Here is a 22,802-nt window from a genome sequence, read left to right on the forward strand (position 1 = left end):
ACTAGTGGACACCCCAGTAAAATGGCAACACAGAGCACAGGTTGCACGAGTTAATAACAGTTGATTTTTAATAATAAGGCAATATCTGTACACTGAAATGTGAAACGACCGATAAGCGCTTGAAGCGACGTACGTCCGTGCCGGCCTTTATAGCGCGCGGGCTTCTTTTTTTTCATTATTCCGCAGTAAGCAATATTGCTTTTAGCCCCGAGAACGAACCACAGGGGTGACGTCAGGGAACTACAGGGGTGAGCTCGGGTGACGTCAGGGCACGGACGCCTGGCTGCCGTCTGCTGCAGTTCGAGCTGCGTCCGGGCGCCTTCTGCGGTGTTTTTCCCTCTGCTTGTATACTTATGGCGGTCGTCGCAAATACATTTTTACGACAGCCTCGTTCGCGAAACTTCATTTGAAGAGCTTATTCCTTAGACGACCATACAGCTCTCAACGGTAAGGCTACAGTGCCAGCCGAAGGAGCGCAGACCAGCCCATTGCGGTTTTTTTATGCGCGGATCGACAACCACAAAAACATAGCATATAAGAGTCCAGCTATGACACCATGCATGCCGCGGCGCAGCAAATATGTCACAAACGCTGGCTATATATGACTTCTACAATGGTTACCTTCATTTTAATCCGCTACAACATGTTTGCTCACTACGAGTAGTTCATGGTCTAATTTCGAATTTTTGCATTTCTTCCCAGAAACACTCCGCAGTAACACGGGGACTTAACTAACACTGCAGTTTAGATTCTACCAGCACCACTTGCTTCTTGAACTGCTTCGCAAGATTAGGCGGTTCTTGATTCTTCAAATGTTTAATGTGGCGGTAATAGGAAGTAAAGCTAATTGATGCTTGCAGCTATTAGCAGAATACAAAAAATCAATGCACCAAAATATATATATATATAGGCTTCTCGGCCCAAATTCTTTAGTAAATATGCCTTTTAGACCGTATGGACGCAGCCTGAAAGAAGCCGAAGCGTCAATTATTAATAGTGTGGGATATATTGAAAATATCATAATTCCCCGGATGATGGTCGAAAATCAAGTGATTTTCAATATCAATCAATATGTAATGCTTGTGGTGTATTCCTAATTAAAGTTTGCGAGGTTCTCTTTTATATAGCGACAAAGCGAATAGTTCTCCGTTTGTATAAATAAACAACGCTGGATCGAGACATGGTGAGGCAGAAGGTGCCTGATTTTTCCTTTTCTAAGCAGCGTATTGTCACGTGGTAGTGACGGCGAAGAAAGAAGCAGTACGGTGGAATACAAAACTAGCTTTTATTGGGCGAACCTGTGCCCACAAAACAGGCTACACTTATAGCACAACGAAAGCGGCGAACACAGTCGGCGATCGTCGCAAATCTGATCAGCGGGTCAAGCGCGTCGGCTTTTATACAGCAATCATCGAATGTTCCAGACTAAACGTTGGGACCCGCATGCCTTTTACAAAGTTCTACACCATTCGCGTCAAGCGATGAAATCAGATAACACAAGGTTCGGCGACAACAGACAGCAGATAGAAGCATCGATAACTTTCCAGAAAGTTCGGATACATGCAAGCGCGTCCCGCGCTGTGCGATAACATTTGTTAGGCGCCTAAACGTGGTCGCCCGATAAAGATAAGTACACGTGTCATTACCCCCCTCTTAAAAAGCATCGACCCGATGCTGCAAACAAACGAAAGTAACAAATAAGCAGTCGTAGCAATGAAAACAACAAAATAAGGGAAGTTTGTTAGCGTCCGTAAAACGGTTTAAGACGCACCACGTGGACCACTTCAGGTCGTGCGCGGCGCCGCTGTGAATGCGAGATGCCGTCTGGCACGACCTCATAGTCCAGAGCGCCAATACGTCGGATGACCTTGTAGGGTCCGAAATAGCGTCGGAGTAGTTTCTCACTGAGTCCTCGTCGGCGTATCGGGGTCCATACCCAAACACGGTCGCCGGGCTGGTACTCGACGAAGCGTCGTCGGAGGTTGTAGTGTCGGCTGTCCGTACGCTGCTGGTTTTTGATCCGTAGGCGGGCGAGTAGTCGGGCTTCTTCGGCGCGCTGGAGATAGCTAGCGACGTCAACATTCTCTTCGTCAGTTACGTGTGGCAGCATGGCGTCAAGCGTCGTCGTCGGGTTCCTGCCGTAAACCAGCTTAAACGGCGTGATCTGTGTTGTTTCCTGCACCGCCGTGTTGTACGCAAAGGTTACGTACGGCAGGACGGCGTCCCACGTCTTGTGTTCGACGTCGACGTACATTGCTAGCATGTCGGCGAGGGTCTTATTCAGCCGCTCCGTAAGACCATTCGTCTGCGGGTGGTGAGCCGTTGTCCTCCTGTGCCTTGTCTGACTGTATTTCAGAATGGCTTGGGTGAGCTCCGCTGTAAAGGCCGTTCCTCGGTCGGTGATGAGGACTTCTGGGGCGCCATGTCGCAGCAGGATGTTTTCGACAAAGAATTTCGCCACTTCGGCTGCGCTACCTTTCGGCAGTGCTTTTGTTTCAGCGAAGCGGGTGAGGTAGTCCGTCGCCACGATGATCCACTTATTTCCGGTTATTGACGTCGGAAAGGGTCCCAGCAAGTCCATCCCGATCTGCTGGAATGGTTGGCAAGGAGGCTCGATTGGCTGTAGTAATCCGGCTGGCCTTGTCGGCGGTGTCTTGCGTCGCTGACAGTCTCGGCATGTTCTGACATAACGGGCGACGTCGGCGGTCAGGCGCGGCCAATAATACTTTTCTTGTATCCTCGATAGTGTCCGGAAAAATCCGAGGGGTCCAGCGGTCGGATCGTCATGTAGGGCATGCAATACTTCTGGACGAAGTCCTGACGGGACAACAAGAAGGTAATTGGCGCGGACTGGCGAGAAGTTCTTCTTCACGAGTAGACTGTCTTGAAGCGTGAAGGAAGATAATCCGCGCTTAAATGCCCTGGGGACAACGTCGGTGTGCCCTTCCAAATAATCGACGAGGCCTTTAAGTTCCGGGTCCGCTCGTTGTTGTTCGGCGAAGTCTTCCGCGCTTATTATTCCAAGGAAGGCGTCGTCATCCTCGTCATCTTGCGGCGGCGGGTCAGTGAGGGCGCGGGATAGGCAATCGGCGTTCCTTTTCGGTTGTAGAATAATTGCCTTCCGCTTTTGACAACGACCGGCTAGCGTAAGCTATCACGTGTTCATGTCCATCTTTTCTCTGGACCAGGACGGCGCCGAGGCCTAGGCTACTGGCGTCAGTGTGGATTTCGGTATCGGCGTGATCGTCGAAGTGCGCAAGTACGGGCGGCGACTGCATGCGTAGTTTGAGTTCTTGAAATGCCTCGGCCTGCGGCGTTTCCCACTTGAACTCGACGTCGCATTTAGTTAGCTGCATCAGCGGCTCAGCGATGCGTGAAAAGGTCTTGACAAATCGCCTGTAGTAGGCACACATGCCAAGAAATCTACGCACTGCCTTCTTGTCGATGTGCTGTGGGAACTTTGCTATGGCAGCTGTCTTCTGCTGGTCGGGGCGGACTCCAGATTTGCTGATGACGTGGCCTAAAAATAGAAGCTCCTCGTAAGCGAAGCGGCACTTTTCCGGCTTCAGAGTAAGTCCTGATGACCTGATGGCCTCTAGTACTGTTGCCAGCCGCCTAAAGTGAACGTCGAAATTTCCGGCGAAGACGACGACGTCATCCAAGTATACGAGACAGGTCTGCCACTTCAATCCTGCTAAAACCGTGTCCATCACGCGCTGGAACGTTGCAGGCGCCGAGCACAGTCCGAATGGCATAACCTTGAACTCGTAGAGGCCGTCTGGGGTGATGAAGGCGGTCTTTTCGCGATCTCTTTCGTAGACTTCTATTTGCCAATAGCCACACTTTAGGTCCATGGACGTGAAGTATTTAGCGTTGCAGAGCCGATCCAATGCGTCGTCTATCCGTGGGAGGGGGTATACGTCCTTCTTCGTGATCTTGTTCAGACGACGATAATCGACGCAGAAACGTAGGGTTCCGTCCTTTTTCTTTACCAGAACAACAGGGGATGCCCACGGGCTTTTCGACGGCTGGATGATGTCGTCGCGCAGCATTTCGTCGGCTTTTTCTCTTATAGCTTGACGTTCTCGCGCCGAAACTCGGTAAGGGCTCTGACGGAGTGGGCGAGCGCATTCCTCGGTGATTATGCGATGCTTGGCGACTGGTGTTTGTCGAATCCTCGATGACGTCGAAAAGCAGCCTTTGTATCGTCGGAGCAGACTTCTGAGCTGCTGTTGCTTAATCATAGGGAGATTTGGATTAATGTCGTAGTCTGGTTCGGGAACCATGGTCGTCGGGGTAGATGCGGCGGAATCCGAGAGGACAAACGCATTACTTGTTTCCAGAATTCCTCGATGTACGCGATCGTCGTGCCCTTGTTGATGTGCTTGAACTCCTGGCTGAAGTTTGTCAGCAACACTTGAACTCCTGGCTGAAGTTTGTCAGCAACCGAAATAACGATGCTGCAGCGAGGCGGGACGCTCACTTGATCTTCGAGCACACTCAAGGCGTGGTGACTACGAGGGCTCTCCGGCGGCATTGCTTTATCTTCCGACAGCGTTACTGACTTCGACTTCAGGTTGATGATTGCGCCGTGTTGGTCCAGGAAGTCCATACCGAGAATGACGTCTCGTGAACACTGTTGGAGGATAACGAAGGTGGCAGGGTAAGTCCGGTCATGAATGGTTATTTTTGCCGTGCAGATCCCAGTCGGCGTGATGAGGTGTTCTCCAGCGGTGCGAATCTGAGGGCCTTCCCATGTGGTCTTAACTTTCTTCAACTGGGCGGCGATGTGTCCACTCATTACGGAGTAATCGGCCCCTGTGTCGACTAAGGCAGTGACTGCGTGGCCGTCGAGAAGCACGTCGAGGTCGGTTGTTCTTTGTCTGGCATTGCAGTTAGGTTTTGGCGTTGGATAACGGCTGCGTCGTGTTGAACTGAGGTTGGAACGTCGCGTCGTCAAGTCGTCTTTCGTCCGTGTAGTTTTGGCTTCCAGACTTCGTCGGGACGGTGGCGTGTCGTTATGTCGTCGAGATGGTCTCTTCGTCGTCTTCGTCGGCGGCGGAGGATCTTCGTCAGTTCGACGAACAGCAACCGCACCTCCATCGGTTGCTGCTTTTAGTTTTCCGGATATGGGCTCGCAGAGCGGCCCCGAGCTGGACCAGTGTACGGTCGGCGCTGCGGTGACAGGTAGCGGCCTGGTGACGGTGAACGGGATGGTCGTCGAGAGTTCCGCTGAGTGGCGGCTAGGTAATCGGCGATTTCACGTGGGCGCTCGCCAAGCTGTGGACGCGGCGCGTTGACGGCGAACCCTCTCAGTCCCAGGTCGCGGTATGGGCATCGGCGGTACACATGGCCGGCTTCTCCGCAGTGATAGCAGAGCGGGCGGTGGTCGGGGGCTCGCCAAATGTCCGTCTGCCTCGTATAGGTGCGCTGGGCGACGGGTGGGCGCGCTGGCGGCGGCGGCGGTGGACGACGGAATTGCGGTGTTGCAGGACCTTGGCGCGGTCGCGCAGGGGGGCCTTGACGGCGGGCGACGGCGGCGGCGTAGGTCACTGCTTCCGGCTGCGGTGGTTCTGGTTGCACCTCAGGAACTCCAAGGGATCGGTGCACCTCTTCCTTCAAGATGTCGGCGATAGAGGCCACTTGAGGCTGCGACGAAAGCAGGACCTTGCGCAGTTCTTCGCGCACAATGGCCCTGATGGTCTCTTGAAGGTCGTCCGAACCTAGTCCTTGGATGGCATACTGCGGCGTGTGCCCCTGGCGGTTATATTGCCGGGTGCGCATCTCCAGAGTTTTCTCGATCGTCGATGCCTCTGCAGAAAACTCAGCCACAGTCTTCGGTGGGTTACGAATAAGTCCGGCGAAAAGAGGTCTTGCTTGACGCCGCGCATCAGGAAGCGAACTTTTTTCTCCTCCGACATTTCCGGGTCGGCGTGCCGGAAAAGACAGGCCATCTCCTCCGTGAAGATTGCGATCGTCTCGTTTGGCAGCTGCACTCTGGTTTCTAGTAGAGCTTGGGCTCGCTCTTTTCGCACGACGCTTGTAAACATGTGCAAGAAGCCGCTTCGGAAAAGGTCCCACGTCGTTAAGGTGGCTTCCCGATTCTCGAACCACGTCCTGGCGGCGTCTTCCAATGCGAAATAGACATGCCGCAGCTTGTCGTCGCTGTCCCAACTGTTAAACTTAGCGACCCTCTCATACGTTTCGAGCCAGGTTTCCGGGTCCTCGATTGTTGATCCGCGGAACGTCGGAAGTTCCCTGGGCTGCTGCAGCACGATGGGGGATGCTGGGGCTGCCATTGGGGTTGCCTTGTCCACAATCTTCTTGGTCTTCTCAGGTAGAAGTCCGTGCTCCGGAGGCAGCTGTTGAAGATGGCGGCTTGCTCGATGTTCCGGGACGGCGCTGGTGTTGCCTTTGCGGTCCGGGCTTGTATTACGGCTTGTCGGGGGCGTCCGGTACATGGACGTAAAGCACCTCCACCAGATGTCACATGGTAGTGACGGCGAAGAAAGAAGCAGTACGGTGGAATACAAAACTAGCTTTTATTGGGCGAACCTGTGCCCACAAAACAGGCTACACTTATAGCACAACGAAAGCGGCGAACACAGTCGGCGATCGTCGAAAATCTGATCAGCGGGTCAAGCGCGTCGGCTTTTGTACAGCAGTCATCGAATGTTCCAGACTAAACGTTGGGACCCGCATGCCTTCTACAAAGTTCTACACCATTCGCGTCAAACGATGAAATCAGATAACACAAGGTTCGGCGACAACAGACAGCAGATAGAAGCATCGATAACTTTCCAGAAAGTTCGGATACATGCAAGCGCGTCCCGCGCTGTGCTATAACATTTGTTAGGCGCCTAAACGTGGTCGCCCGATAAAGATAAGTACACGTGTCAGTATAAGCTGCGCTGTAGTACCTCGAGTATACTTTAGGCATTGCAATTGGCGCCATAAAAAACTGCTTCATGGTTGCAATTCGAAGTCCTATTGAGCTGATGGGTTTCGCGAACAATGCGTGCCTCGCCCTAACGACAGTCGATTGCTACCGTTGCGTGAGGGGTGTGTCATATAGTCGATAAAGGCTACGAAACATTTCAGCACTTGCACTTGATTGGCTCTCGATTTTAACCACGAAAGTTTTCTTTCAGGTGATTGCTACTATGGTATTTGTGAAATAACTATGTAAATAGTCTACATGACGCGGCGTCGTGTTAGCAGCCACGTGCCATTCGTTTTATGGAGACCTGTTTCAGAGAGCGGTGAAGGTAGCAGCAAATTTTTTTATACGAAATGCACGCATAATTCTTTTACCCGTTGATAAAGTGGCTACAGTTGAATAGAACAACTCACCAGAGCAATAAGAAACACGATGACGGCTTCGCTGGGCAGTGTCTTTCTAACACAGATAACATGTTGACACCAATTACCAAACTTTTCCTCACACGTAAAGCGCAATCTCTCATAGCTATGTACTAAGGGAATGTAAAGTTTTCAGCGAAGCATCGTACACAACTTCACGTGTTAAATTTGCAGACATTCTTTTTACGCAATATTTATGGACAGACACGGCGAATATAGGCATTGCGAAACCAGTAGACCCCTTCAACGCCACATAGCTTGCCATATCCAATCCGCAAATTTTCTCGACTCACGCGCTTTTGAAGAAGCAATTCTGTGGTTCAGGCGTGGCAGCCGATATAGGCTGACACCTCCTTCAACACAAAGGGAACCAGCGAGCCGGATTCCTGGCCGTGACGTCACTCGCGAGAGGGCGCCACTCCAAATTCTCGCCACTAATATTGTTAGGAATGTTCTACCAGCTGTTATGCTTGTAAAACCTTCTATGCTGCGTGCGTACGTGAAAATTTGTAGTTATACCTAAATGAGCAGAGTTTCCCCGTGACGTGAACTTCTTGAAGAATGCTCGCACACCGGGGGATACGCGTCGCGCGAGAGCTTTCAGTTGGCCTGGGGGCACGAACGACGACTCGGCACTGTTGTGATTTTCAGCTTAAGGTTAATGTAATGGCATTACTGTACATACTATAGCGAGCAATATTAGCGGGAACACAGGAGCCCGTGTCAGGTAGCCTCGAACCCTGCCACACGGCCGCTGTCGAAGTGGAAAGGAGGACGCTGTTCCTGTGACCGTTGGCACTCCCACCGTGCGTCCCTTTTATACAAAGTGCGGAACTTCGCACCGCCAGCGCACATTGATGAAGCTGTTTGATGTTGCCGTTATTGGTAACTTTGTGCACCGAAGCGTGGCCAGTCACTGTTGCGATGCGCAAAAGCACCGTCGATTCCCCGGGAAGTCTGCAACGCGTGACTCGACATCAGGTAGGTCCCGCGTACGAAAGCGCTTCACGCTAAACGGGCGCCTAAAAGCTGCGCTCTCAAAATATAAAACCGAAGAAAAAAATGGACTAGCTACAAGTCACTGCGACACATATCCGTCTTGGTTAGCGCGGTTACACGGCAGGCGAAACTGCGGTTAGGCCGCTAACCACGGCTGACCGCCAACCGAGCTTGGCAACCTCGGTTTAGTGTAACCGACATTTCGGAAACGCGCCAAATGGCGGATGGTACTTCGCCCGACTGCAGCGCTGGCGCTTCCCAGATATCTTCCAAACAGCGTATCATTTGGCCTGACGCGACAACTGAGAGACGGATACGCATTTGGGAAGACAACCTGGCCGCTCTGCGCTCAAGTAGACGATACATGCGCCTCTACGCAGAGATGACAGCTACGCACAAATTTCAAAATTTAAGAACAGCGCAATGAGACTGGACAAGTGAGACACACACAAACGCTGTGTGTTTGTGTGCGTCTCACTTTCTTGTCCAGTTTGATGGCGCTGCTTTTAAACTTATAACTTCAGTATTTTTAACATGTACATTTTTGTGATAATTTGTGCAGTGTGAAATCGCAGTGTACATACATTACCACCTGAACGCACTGCCTCTTCTTCCTTTTCTATTCTTTTTTGAACATGCAAGCATATAGTTCGAAAGTGCATTCGGTTAAAGTTGTACTCTCTTTAATTATTTAACCAATGCTTGTCAGTTGAAACATTCATTTGTTCATTAAGAACATTTTTTACCTTTTCGTTCAGTGGTCTTATTTTTTTATATATTTACCCATTTGTGAGCCTTAATTCTGACTTTTTATATAGCTCTTTGCCCACCAGGCATGCTCACAACTGGGGGCAGGAGCATCGAAAATATATAACCTACACGTGGAAAACGCAGTCTTACCAGTTAAAGCTCTCAAATATGACAATTGTTTTGCTGAAAAAGAACATCTTTTACCACTGTAATCAAATGTCGAAGAAAAATTATTCAAAATGAAGCCTGTACGCAAGAGATCACGTAACGCGTCATGAGACCATTAACCGTGATCGGTATAGCCCGTGTAACTCTGGCGGACTACGGTTCGCGTTAACCACGCTTGAGCGAGTTAACCACGGTTAAGTTTAACCGCGGTTAAGCTGCCCATGTAACTAGGGTTTAGCGATAACCGAGGTAACGTTAACCGCGGTTAAGGTCGCCCGTGTAAAAGGGGTATTATCGGCTGTCGGCGGCCAGCGAAATGCCGTCAGCTACTGCCTTTGAAAAAGGCAGGCACAGTGGGAGTGCAAACAGTTAGCGGAAGAGCGCCCCCTTTCCCGTCTGTTTTCCGCATCAGCGTATCGCACTAACTCGGTGCCGCGCGTGTTCCCGCTCATATTGCTCAGGATGGTGCGTAATAAAACTTCTTATTTCCGAATGGCATCGCAGCTATCGGAGCGGGCATGGTGTTCGTCGCCTCTCCGACCATCATCAGCGAGCACTTCGTCAAGCACAAGGGCCTGGCCACAGGCGTGTACTTCTTGGGCGCCACCGTGGCCGCGTTCGTCTTCCCGAAGCTGCTCGAGTACCTGTACGACCAGTACGGCCTGCACGGCACCCTCTTGATCTTCGGGGGAGTGCTGATGAACGGACTCGCCTTCAGCCTGTTCCCTCGCACCCCGGAGTGGTCCGCTGGCGCCGAGCGATCGGCCTCCTCCGCGGAGAACGACAAGCACGGAACGTGGCGTCACGGGATGAGCGTCTTCCGGTCGCCCATTCTGTACCTCTTCATGTACAGCTTCATCGTTCAGAGCTTCGGCTACGAGTGCTACATTGCGCTTTTCATCGACTTCGCCGTGGACCGAGGCGCTACCCTTTCCACAGCCGTGACGGTGTACGCCATGGGAGCGATCCCGGAGGCCTTCGCGCGGCTCCTGCTTCCAGCCGCAGTGGACCGCGGGCTGCTCTCCAACAAGGCTCTCATGGTGATCGTCTTCGCCGGCCAGGGTTTAATACTTCTCGTGCTGCCCTTCTTGTACATGCACGGGCTCATCTTCGCCGCTTCTGTGGGCACAGCCTGCACAATTGGCGCTGGCATGATCGTGATTCCCGTTACGGTAGCCTGCTACTTTGGAGTGGAACGGATGTCAATGTCGTACGGTATCATCGTCGCTTCAGCGGGGATGTTCTCATTTGGCAAGCCGACAGTCATAGGTAAGTCATACGCTTTCACCAACTGCGGCGCCACAGTGCTTTGTAACCGGCCACGTAAGCCTTTACTAAATTTCCTACAACTGTCGCTATATACCCTAACGGAGAAATGGCGAAATTCAAAAGAACCTGCTTCCGCCGCTATACTGACGAAGCTTGATTAGGGTTATGGAGTGAGAAAGCAAATTTCGCTGTCATTCAGAAAACGCTTGTCCACCGAGGAACCACGGACTGCGTTAGTCACAAATAATGTCACGCGAGTTTCATTCACAGTGCGTGGAAGCTCACGGCGTTCTCGACGCCCGTGCAGCGCCGACACCCGTGCCCAGGTGGAAGGCATCATTCCCACTTGCCCCCACGCTGCAGCTTCGGCGCGTTCAACTAGTTGCAAGCAACACTTCTGTTTCACAACCACGATGACTCGCCCTAGCTGTTCGCCTTCGTTATCACATTTCTGCTGTATAAGACGACAAAGCCCTCGCGATATCACAAAACACATTGTTCTTAAACACTCTAAAAATCACTTGTATCTACGAGTATTGCGTTCGTAAATCGCGATCTGATTAACAAGCACGCTGTAGTGGAGAGCTTCGGAATAATGCTGACCACCTGCGGTATCTTTAACGTGTACCTAAATACATGTACACGACTTGAACACTTCGTTGTTGTTGTTTTTTCAGAAATGTGGCTTCGACGTACTAGGCTGTGGCCACGCTAAATGAATATTTCGGCACATCCTCACCATAGCAAGCGCATCTAAAGGATTCAATGAAATACGTATAAAAGCGGTCACATGAAAACACAAGCACTCTGTTTAACATCACACATGCTGACATTCTATTTCCCGACCATCGAGCATACGTTTTGCTATCGCCGACGCCAATAAGTAGCTAGTCAAGTGTTTAAGGTGTATTTCCAGTCTCTGAGCCGCCGTAGTTGCTCAGTGGCTATAGTGTTAGGCTGCTGAGCACGAGGTCACGGGATCAAATCCCGGCCACGGCGGCCGCATTTCGATGCGGGCGAAATGCAAAAACACCCATGTACTTCGATTTAGGTGCACGTTAAAGAACCCCAGGTGGTCAAAATTTCCGGAGTCCTCCGCTACGGCGTGCCTCATAATCAGAAAGTGGTTTTGGCACGTAAAACCCCATAATTTTTTTTTCCAGTCTCTGCCCACCTGCCAGCTTGTGCGTCGTCATACCCACGTGACATCTACTGGAGGCGCCAATATTCAGGACAACCTCGCATATATAGGGACACTATAACGTAAAAATATTCCAAACTTTTCTATTCCAATTCTGCAATCAGCCCTCCGCGATCAGTCAAAAACTTTTTTGGACCACCCCCACATCACCTCTCTGTCACGCGACGTCACGAAAACCGCGATAGCTTGCCATCTGATATGACGTGTACACATTGATTATGCACAAATGGACCAAAGAAAAGTAAAATATTTATTTCTAATTCGACGCCTTTTCACCATTAGACCTCGGCTATTGGTCAAAAGTTTTCGGGCTGCACCCACTTCACCTGCCTGTCACGCGACGTCACAAAACCGCGAAAACTCACGCATCAAAGTGACATGTACGCGTTAACAATGCATTAATATGCCGAACACAACTGAATTTTCTTCTGAATAGCCGCAGGCTACCCGTTCCGAAAGCAATAACAGATGGCTGCCGCTGATCGCTCAGACACTGGCTACTCGCACCTGGCGGAGAGCATGGGTTTAATTGCGTATAATAAAAAAAAATTCCTGGCCGTGTCACGTTTTCGAGCGCTTTCGGCACATTTACGACCTCGTTCTGCCAACTCTTCGTTGCTGAGGATTCGTTTTAGCATCATTCTTAAGCTTCCGTTTTATGCCGCCGTTTTCGACCAGCCACCTCAAGCTAAGCAACAGAAAGCGGACTAATAGCAGACGCCAGCACCTCCCACATCATGCGGTTATCGAGTTTCACTGCAGTGGCTCGGCCACATCGAATCCCTCTCCACTTAAGAGTGCTCCTCGCCTCTTGTCAGCAAATTAGATTAGACAAGCCACTCAGTGTAGGCAATGTTATTCGTTTTTCAAGCAAACAAAAGTGACCTCTTATGAACGAGGAGAGCGTTTGATTGGTCTGTTCAGACAACCCCGCGGTTGACCGCCCAACGCTTGCGTCGGCGGTTACGCAAATTTGACGTCAGGAGATTGTAATAAAAACGTATTGGAACAGTTATATGTTATAGGGCCCTAGGATTCCAGTCCAAGCAATCTTTCTGAGCGACATCTTAGAAGCCACCGCAGAAGCAAATAAAACAAATATCAGAAGTGCACGGCGTCGCAAGAGACAGCCCGCGGAATCCTCATGCCTCCTTTATAGGTTAGACTAAGCATACAATATTCCCACAATATACAATATGGCATATTCATGACAGTATTAGGAGGCGGCTGATTCCATTGTCTACAAGTTTGAGAATGAAATGAGTTCGAACAAGTAATAGCTTTACAGTGGAGAACAAATGTTTTATGTGCATGATCGAGGCGACGTGATGTAAATGTAGGAGTGAGGAGAGAGCAAAGAGCTTGAACGGGGTAGTATATTGTATGGAACAGAGTGAGACATGTTATCTCACGGTGGTTAATAAGCAATGGAAGATTAAGTGAAGGTTTCATGACCGTTACACTTGCTGTACAATTATAGTTACGATGAATGAATCTAGCTGAGAGATTTTGAACGGCTTCAATTTCGTTTCACAAGGCTCCCATACGGAGGAAGCATATTAGAAATCAAAGCGGATGGCAGTTGTGTAGAGTAATTTTTGAAATTCTATCGGAGCAAGGCAAACATTTTGTCCGATGTAAGTAAGACTGCGGTTATCTTTTGCGATGATTGAGTGTGAATGTAACTTCCACGTTCTATCCGAGGGGATATGTACTCATAAATATTTGTATGAAATCACAGTATCAAGAACCGTGTTACCAATGAGGCAGTGTGTGTTAGGTGGTGAAACGGTGCGATAAGCGCATCATTTTGCGTTTTGACGCGTTCACTTTCATGTTGCATGCTGGGCACCAGTTATAGATGGTATCAAGATCAGTTTGGACTTGTGCACTGTCGTTGTGGGATCTTATTTTCCGGTAAATGCCACAATCACCGACGAAAAGGCATATTTTAGATTAAATATAATTAGGAAGATTATTAATGTATATCAGAAATAGTAATGGACCAAGGACGGGACACCTGAGCGTACATACACTGCAGGAGAGTCAAAAGCCATTAGCGGACACAATTTGAGTAGGTTGCTAAGCAAGGCGTTAGTTACACTAAGTACGTTTCGATCAATATTTAGCTAACTTAATTTGTTTAAATAGAAGAGAGTTAGTGACTTTATCAAAGGCTTTAACGAAATCGAGAAAGATACACTCAGTTATTGACCCAGAATCAAGAGCCACGTTAAGATAGTTAGTGAACGCTAGTAACTAAGTTTCACACGAAAAGAACTTACGGAATCTATGCTTTGAGGGTGTGAATAAATTGTTGCTTTCTAGAAATTTACGTGATGTGAATAAATAACATCCTCCCTAATTTTGCATGGTATGGACGTGAGATAAATGGGACGATAGTCATTTGGATCAGGTGTTGAGGCGGATCTGTGAACAGGAATAACCTTTCCTGTTACCTATTCATCCAGAAGAGAGCCATCTTGGACTGATTGCGAAATTATGCACTCCAAGATTATCGAAGTTTGCGCTATTGTATTTTCATAAACAGGCTTACTGCCACCACTATGACCTCAAGAAGAGCTTTCAAGTTTTTTGATGAACGACAGAATTCCTGAGCACTCATACACCTTAGTTTCATCAAGGGAAAATTTGTAGTGGAAAAAAAGGTAAATTAGCATTGTTGGTGGCGGCCATGAATGGTTTACTGAAACATTCATTGAATAGTAATGCTATCTGCTCTTTGTGGAAGCTTCACCTTGTGCGTTTATTAATGATATATCTCTGGACTAGTTACTTAAGACCATGTTTCGGAACCGTCTAGGGTTAATTTTCAGCATTGCTGGAAGTGTTTCGTTTAATAAGTAGAATTGGCATGATTTTACATTGTAATTAGAATTCCATGTCTTATAAGCCGTCCAACTTGGAATGGTCTGATGTGCCCTAGCTTCACGATACACTCTTTTCTTGTGATTTGCCCGTCTGTTAAGCTGCTTACTGTACCAGGGTACTGTGCTGCTCGAGAAAATATCTCTTAAAGGGATAAACCCGTCTGTTAGCTCGTGAACCTTGTTTTTAAATGAAAACATATCGCTTTAAACCGTACGGCCGATATAATTGAGAAGAAATTCATCTAAGAAGGAAGACAACTCGCTAATAGATTCAATGTCTCCTTTCTTGTAATCCCTCATAGGTGTACAGTTATCACGTGAACGCGGCATTTGGAACATCAATTAAACTTGAATAATATTGTGGTCGCTTCGGCCTTGGACAAGATGACGTTAGAGCAATATTAAGGACAGATGATGCAGCGGTAACTCGAATTGGGGGCTTTACTAACTGGGAACGCCAAAAATCGGTGCCACAATTCGCGATGCAGCCGGTTTCTGAAGACGCCAGTACAATGTAAGGGCATGCTAGCGAGCACAATATATTAGGGAAATTAAAATCTCCCAGTAGTAAGACTGGCACATCTCAAAATTTTACAGTAATCTGGTTAAAACAGTCAAAGAGACCGTTACAAAAAATGTTTGAAGCCGCAGGCGGTCGGTGACACAGCGACAACTAGTTTCTTAAATGTTGTGGCAATGCCGCAGCACCCAATCTCTAAATCTGTTGTAATTCGAATTAGGTAACAATCCTTTCGATCACTAACCGCAATTACCACTCCGCCGCCACATCGCTCAGATCTATCATGTCGAAATACAATGCATTTTTTTCTGGCATTTCGAAAGCTCGCAATCAAGTACGTTAACAGACAGCCATTTTTCCTTAGGGCTATGATATCAGCACTACAATCATCAATTAAAGAACACAACTCATCACGTTTAGGCAATAGGTTCCGAATGATAGTACTAAATACATGAGTGGTTTGTAAGATTGAATGAGCACGTTCAAGGGTCCTGCTAATGCATTAGTGGTACCTGCACCTATATCCTTTTATATTATCTCCTCATTGCATTGAAGCGGTATGAGCCTTCGAATGGAAGATGAAGAAGCGCAGGAACCTGGGTATAGGAGAAGAGGAGAATGAAGTGAGAATAAAGGTAGACAAGATGGACGCCAGTTTCACAGGAATGCTTTACGTCTATTGTGCTTGAAATAGTAACGCTACATTATTTTGGCGCAGCAGACAACCGACTCCAACATATGGGTGACATTTTCCTTGAGGAGACCTCCGCAGAGGAGACAATCTTTTCGAGATACCAAGCTCAAGATGAACCAGCGGTGGAATTACCTCGCGAACTCAACTCGGCAGAACTCGTGAACCTCGTTTTAAAGAAGGCTTCCGTGGACACTGCTGAACTGCATCGGAAGGGTGCTGTGAAAGTGAACTTGCGTCTGGCGGTCTTCGACGAATTAGTTCTTCAACCACTGCGTCGACAGGACTCTGGATTATGATCTTCGACGGAATAGATGAGCCTCGTTTTGAAAGCTCTTCAGCTACAGCAACAACAGATTGCCCAGCAAAACCAACTGGCGAGATCGCTTATAAGCTCTCTAAACGCTGAGAAGCCGGTAACTAAATTTGTAGGACCCGATGCGTTCGACGGCATGTCTTGAAGTCCAGAAAGTTGGTTTGAATGCTATGAATATGCCGCTGGGTAGAATAACTGGCACTCTAATGAGGACAAGATTACTAACATGCGTAGTTACTTAAGATGTGCTGCATGGAAGTGCCATGATCTGCACATTATCGAAGAAGATGGCAACTCTTGGAACCAGTGAAAGGAAAAATTCATGTCGGCATTCCGAAGCAACCCAGTGGGACGCCACGCTTAATTTCAAATTCAAGCAGGGCTCCCTCGTCGAGTATTTCTTTGAAAAACGCCGCCTTTTAAAGCTGGTCGAGCCTACGCTTCCTTCTTCTGCCGTAGTAGCAGTAATAATGCGCGGGCTGCACGCAGAAGTCTTGAAGCAAGTGCAAGTACGATCACGTAAAACTATGGACGGGCTCCTGGAGTGCCTTCAGGACCTACCATCTACTCCAGAAGAAAATATAACCACTAACTCATGCAGTCGCTTCAGACGGACCGGCGCGTATTGCTCAAGCTGTAATCAACGAGAACCGAGCCACCTTGCAGGCAGCACAGAGAACTTGCAATGGGTTGGCGCGCTCCCTGAGGTCATTTCATTTCATTTCATTTTATTTGTGCCAATTTACAAGCAAATGGAGGGGGCCAAGGTAAAAGCTGCTTATTGGCAGCTTGAGTGGTCCCTGGCCCCCTTTACATATTGGCAGAACGGTGGCAGAGAACACTTTCAGAAATGAAAAAAATAAAGAACAGTGGGTTACATCAAAATAAAAACATTTCTTTCATTGAATGCATATGGTTTTACGGAATCATGGCGATTTAAATGGTAGTTTTCACCAGACAGATGAGCTGCGATGGTGTCAAGGCATGGATGTCAATGCCGGCTTCTAGGTAATAATTGAATAGCCGTGGCAAGGTCGGGTGAATAACGTCGACAACGACCCTGTCCCCCTACTTTCGGGCGCTCAAGAGTTCCCGGCGACAAAAAACTATTAAACAAGAGTGATCAGGCGCACCCAGTGGCGTAGCCAGAAATTTAGTTCGTGGGGGCTCACTTTGCCGCTCGGCCTCCTCCTTACAGAATTAGTCGAGGGATATATATATATATATATATATATATATATATATATATATATATATATATATATATATATATATATAGCATTCAACAACCTTGTTTACATTTTCGTACATATGCAACGACCAGGGGAAAATCTCCATGGCGCTGTCCTTTGTTAGAATGTATTGCGCAGGAGCAGCTGTCACCGCTGGTGTATTGCGAGCAATTGCTCCGAAATTATAGTCGCAACAGAGAGCACATGTAAAAAAGCAGGAGTTCTGCAAAATATACGAGGGCGAGTCAAATGAAAGTGAGCCAATGCGAATATATGATAAACGGGCTACTTTATTTAAAAGTAGTCACCATGAGTATTTAGACACTTGTCCTACTAACGAGTCGCGCAATTCCCGTCTCATAAAACTCCTTGGGTTGCTGCCTCAAAAATCGGTAAATGACTACACGTCATCTCCCGACACGAATCTGGTTCCCTTGAGCAGTTTTTTCAAATTTTACCAAATGTGGAAGACGCAAGGAAACAGGTCTCGGCTGCACGAGGAATGTTGCAACGTTTCCAACTTGAACTTTGCCAGTTTCTTATTAACCACATCAGCGACGTAGGAACGGGCAATGTTGTGAAGCAACAAGTTCCTAATGCTCAATTTTCCACGTCGTTTGTTCTTGATTGCGACACGCAGCCGATCCGACCTTTCACAATATCTGAAACGATTTAGAGTCTCTCCAGGTTTAGAAATTCGATCAATAATGGCCCCTAACGATCTAAAAAGAAGTCAACACTTTTCCGGCAGAAATGACGGCCTTTGTTTTCCTTGGGAGTGGTGAATTCAAATGCTTCCCCTGTAAGCTTTGCCGTAGTGTTTCAGGCTAGTAGTAGCGGCACCATGAGTCATCCTCGGTCACAATTGCAGACAAAATGTCGTCACCCTCATCTGGGGTTCTTTGACGTGCACTTAAATCTAAGTACGCGGGTGTTTTCGCATTTCGCCTCCATCGAAATGCAGCCGCCGTGACCGGGATTCGATCCCACGACCTCGTGCTCAGCAGCCCAACACCATAGCCACTGAGCAACCACGGCCTTTTCAATTGTGTTGGGGATGATTGCACGGTGGCCTTGGCCCGGCCACGGATCGTCTTTGTAACTTTAATGTGCTTCTTTGAACAGTTTGCTACAACGCTTCACAGTGGCCAATGACACGCAATGTTCAACGCATACGGCAGCCATACGGCGAATAATTTCTTTTTGGGAAACATCTTCATTTGTCAAAAACCTCACGACACCAAGCTGTTCAACTTTTGAAGTGTCCATTATGTCACGTAACCCTGTTCAACCCAGTGTATGAGAACATTAAAGAACATTTAACCTCACCTCTGCATGTCACTTGTAAATGAGATGCGTATGTGCTACGCGCATGCCTCGAAAATAATGAACCGAACCATTATTGCGCGGGGCGGGTCGTCTCACTTTCATTTGACTCGCCTTCGTACATTCGAAATGCGAAGATACAATGTAATATACATATGTGAATATACAGCGTGATACAGGGCAAAAATTGGCACTGGAAACAAAGTTCACTGCGCATATACAGAAAACCTCGCAACAAGATGTTTAAATATACGTATAAGTCACCAATAAATCTACGTACCTAAGAAAAAGTCACTATATATAATGCGTCAAACAAGGCAAATAAACAGCTGGCGCAGCAACAGATTCACAGATCACAGCGCCCCCCCTCCCTCCACTCCCAAAATGTATCGCGTGCGACAGAAGGCGGCGCGCTTCCTCCCCGCTTTTCTCCCTTGCGCACACAAGCGAACGCGTTGCAATCCGTCGAGTCCCCGCAATGCTGGCGGCGAGCGACTATGCATTGTTTCTTTTTCTCGTCTGCTAGCCAGAAAGCGTCCAAAACTCTGCCAGGTAAAAAGGCAGTCGGCCAGAGAAAAACGAACGCGCATCCAAGTGCGCCGCGCGGTTGTCGATGCAACACGAGAAAAACGTATGCGCTCTGGCTGGATTGGCAGCCCGCGGGTTGCGAGAACAAAAAAGAAAGATGGGAAAGAGGCTTAGGCCCAAACAATGAAACGTTCCTTTCCTTCGAGCGCTTCCTAACCTTACGTGAGGCCTCCTTACAGCGAAGGAGCGATGGAGGAAGCAAGCATACTCTGAAAGCTCCCTTCACCCGTCCTCACGTAAGGAGCGGTTGCCGCCACGCCTGGGTTCGAGATTATCTCTTAAAAGCTTTAGGCGAACACCAGAACACCACTATTCAATAAAAAACGTTGTATCGTCGCACAATCTCTAAGTTGATGAGCTAATATAGAGAAGCGTGGACGCTATTTTTTAGTTTTGTTTACTAAATCTAAAGAAGCAGTGGATTACAGTGCGAAACTTGATGTGCTCCAGCAACGCTGGCACGCCGGCGTCGTGCAACGCCTAGCAACGCATAGCAACGCTTCCATGCCGCACGCGTGACTGAAACGAACGTGCCTGGCAAAACGTACCGTGCTCGCGCTTCTCCGAAGGTGGGCGACAGCACGCACGCGCAAGCAAACGTCACGTGGTTAAGCAGTGAGGCGAAGCGCTTGTTCAGGGCCAGGAGCGGCGTAAGGACGCATGAAGGTAGCTTGGCCCAAACAAAAAAACGTTCGTTTTAGGGGTGTGCCAATATTGAAATTTTCGATTACGAATCGAATACGAATAAGGCGAATAACTCTCTTCGAATATCGAATCGAATATCGAATACATGTGTAGTATTAAAAAATTGCAAGAGAGGTAACAATAGCTTTATTACCCTTTTAAAAATAACATTGCATTTTACAAGGTTGCTTCAAATTAAAGAGGTACTCAATTATAGATAATGGACTAAGGTAAGGCCCTCAGTCAGGTAAAACGCTTGTTACAGATTGTCGTGAAGGAAAATTAACTGCTCAATATGGCCAGAAAGTGAACGCTCTCTATGCACTGTCACATTTCTACCGGTAGAAAAGACTCTTTCACTAGGAACTGAAGTGGCAGGGATCGCCAAGTACTTCCGGGCGAGTGCACTTAAAAGCGGGTACCTGAAGCGGCCAATGGACTGCCACCACTCACAAGGATTCATGCCCCTTTCCAGAAGAGGCTTTTGCGCGTAGTCTGTGACTTCCCTCTCAGGGGCAGATGCCAAATGTGTCTTCTCTTTGTTCATCACTAGATCGTCAAAAGCATTCCATACACTCGATGCCACCAGTGGTCACGAAGTCGACGCTGGCACGGCGGTGTCCCCACGGTGTTCCACGATGGCTTCCTAGAGCTCCCTTGTCACAAGGTTTTTCAACCAGATCATCTGACCAGATGCCTGATGAACTGTGGCCATAAAGCGCGGATCAAGAAACATGCCTAGGCTGGCCACTTCATCAAATTTCCACTCCGCACAAAGAGCCTTGATACATTTTGCAACAATGTTAGCAAACCCTGAGTTGCCTTTGCAACCTTCAAGGCAATGGGGCATTCCAAAAATAATTGGAATTATAAAGCTTGGTGAAAAAGAAACCGAAACTGATCATGTCTCAAATGCCTGAAGCAGATAGACTGAAACAGAGCATACAGATAATGAGCGGATCATGCGAAGTTCTCAGTTAATAAACATGTTCTTAGGAGAATGCGGAGCAAGCATACAATTGGTTAATTGCTCAATTATTCGCAGTCTATCCGAATATTCGCCGTTTCCACCGTTATTCGGCCGTCCTCGGATATTCGTGAATTTCCGAACATGCATTTCTCGAATCGAATACGCTTCGAATATGGAAAATATTCGATTCGTATTCGAAATTCCGAATATTCGCACACCCCTAGTTCCTTTCCTTCGAGCGCTTCCTAACCTTACGTGAGGCCTCCTTACAGCGTAGGACCGATGGAGGAAGCAAGTGTACTCTGAAAGCTCCCTTCACCCGTCCTCACCTAAGGAGCGGTTGCCGCGTGCCTGGGTTCGAGATTATCTCTTCAAATCTTTCCGCGAACACCATTATTCTATTAAAAAATGTATTGTCGCACAATCTTTAAATTGAATAGTTAATATAGAGAAGCGTGGACGCTTTCTTCTAGTTTCGTTTACTAAAGTTAAAAAAAAGTTGCGCATTACAGTGCAAAACTTGATGTGCTCCAGCAACGCTGGCACGCCGGCGTCTTGCAACGCCTAGCAACGCCTAGCAATGCTTGCATGCCCCACGCGTGACTGAAACGAACATGCCTGGCAAGACGTACCGTGCTCGCGCTTCTCCGCAGGTGGGCGACAGTGCGCATGCGCAAGCGAATGCCACGTGGTTAAGCAGTGAGGTGAAGCGCTCGTTCAGGGCCAGGAGCGGCGTAAGGACGCATGAAGGTAGCTTTGGAGCTACCTTATGCTGAGGAAGCACCAAGGAAGCCTTCACCAAGGGCCCCTCAGTAAGGAAGCTTTCAGAGTGACATAAGGTAGCCTCACCCCAATGAAGGCTTCCTTAGTGAGGTAAGGAAGATTTCATTGTTTGGCTTCTTATGCTGAGGAAGTACCAAGGAAGCACCAAGGAAGCCTTCACCGAGGGCGCCTCAGTAAGGAACCTTTCAGAGTGACATAAGGTAGCCTCACTGCAATGAAGGCTTCCTTACTGAGGTAAGGAAGATTTCATTGTCTGGCCCTTAATGTATCCTCGCGAATAAAAGTCTAGGTAGAAAAATAAATAAGAACTTAGTTACAATGGTGGCTTTAGTGTCTTGACATGGATGCTTTGGCGCAGGCGAAAAAAAATTCGCATTCTTTTCTATGACCTGATGGCACAAATGAACCACCACAACGCTTTCTCTCATCGGACCTCGCTGCGTGCTTTGTCAACTTGTCTGATAGTATGTTGATTTGGCTTGTCTCGTTGTTTAGCGCGATGTACGACTTTAAAAAGGTCGATGCACCTTTGGTGTCAAATGTTTACAACAGCATTAAACCCACAAAATTCCGGAATCGAAAATCTAAAGCACGACTTTGGAAATGTCAATGCACCTTTCGCATCAAAATGTTATGAGAACTTTATACCCACAAAGTTTCAGAATTGAAATCCAAGCGCTCGGTAGATTCCGCGGCCTCCACGAGATGCCGAGACGAGCCCGCTCGCCATCAAAGCGCCCTTGAAATTTTGTGCTCGGTGGGGCTCCTTGCGTTACGGTATGTGACTCCCGATGCATGGGCGTTTCCGCGAAATCAAGCCCGATTTCAGTATGTTCGCGCTAAAATGTCTTTTCGAGCATGAATTCAGGACATTCTAGACAAAATCGAGCATGATTTCCGGCGGCGGGAGTTGTTTTGGTCGGCGGCGCATGACAGCACGAAAAAATTTCGGGGGGGGGGGGGGGGCTCAAGCCCCATAAGCCCCCCCCCCCCTGGCTACGCCCCTGGTCGCACCCGATGACCACAACTGAGACTGTTTATTTAACTTGCTC

At 48.3% G+C, this 22,802-nt stretch overlaps 1 protein-coding gene across 9 annotated transcripts in view; it reads left to right on the plus strand.

Moving 5' to 3' along the window:
• The window catches only part of LOC135908840 (monocarboxylate transporter 12-like), a 277,154-nt gene that overhangs the window by 230,341 nt on the left and 24,011 nt on the right, over positions 1–22,802 (plus strand). For 8 of the 9 annotated variants that reach the window (XM_070533456.1, XM_070533457.1, XM_070533460.1 and 5 more), the window contains one exon: positions 9,784–10,548. In XM_070533456.1, the coding sequence (XP_070389557.1) occupies positions 9,784–10,548 (765 nt within the window). Of the gene's footprint in view, positions 1–9,783; positions 10,549–11,711; positions 12,286–22,802 lie in introns of those variants that run through there. The other variant, XM_070533458.1, reaches the window with a different exon arrangement.

This window comes from Dermacentor albipictus, chromosome 2 (genome assembly GCF_038994185.2).
Source record: "Dermacentor albipictus isolate Rhodes 1998 colony chromosome 2, USDA_Dalb.pri_finalv2, whole genome shotgun sequence".
NCBI classification, from domain to species: Eukaryota; Metazoa; Arthropoda; class Arachnida; order Ixodida; family Ixodidae; genus Dermacentor; species Dermacentor albipictus.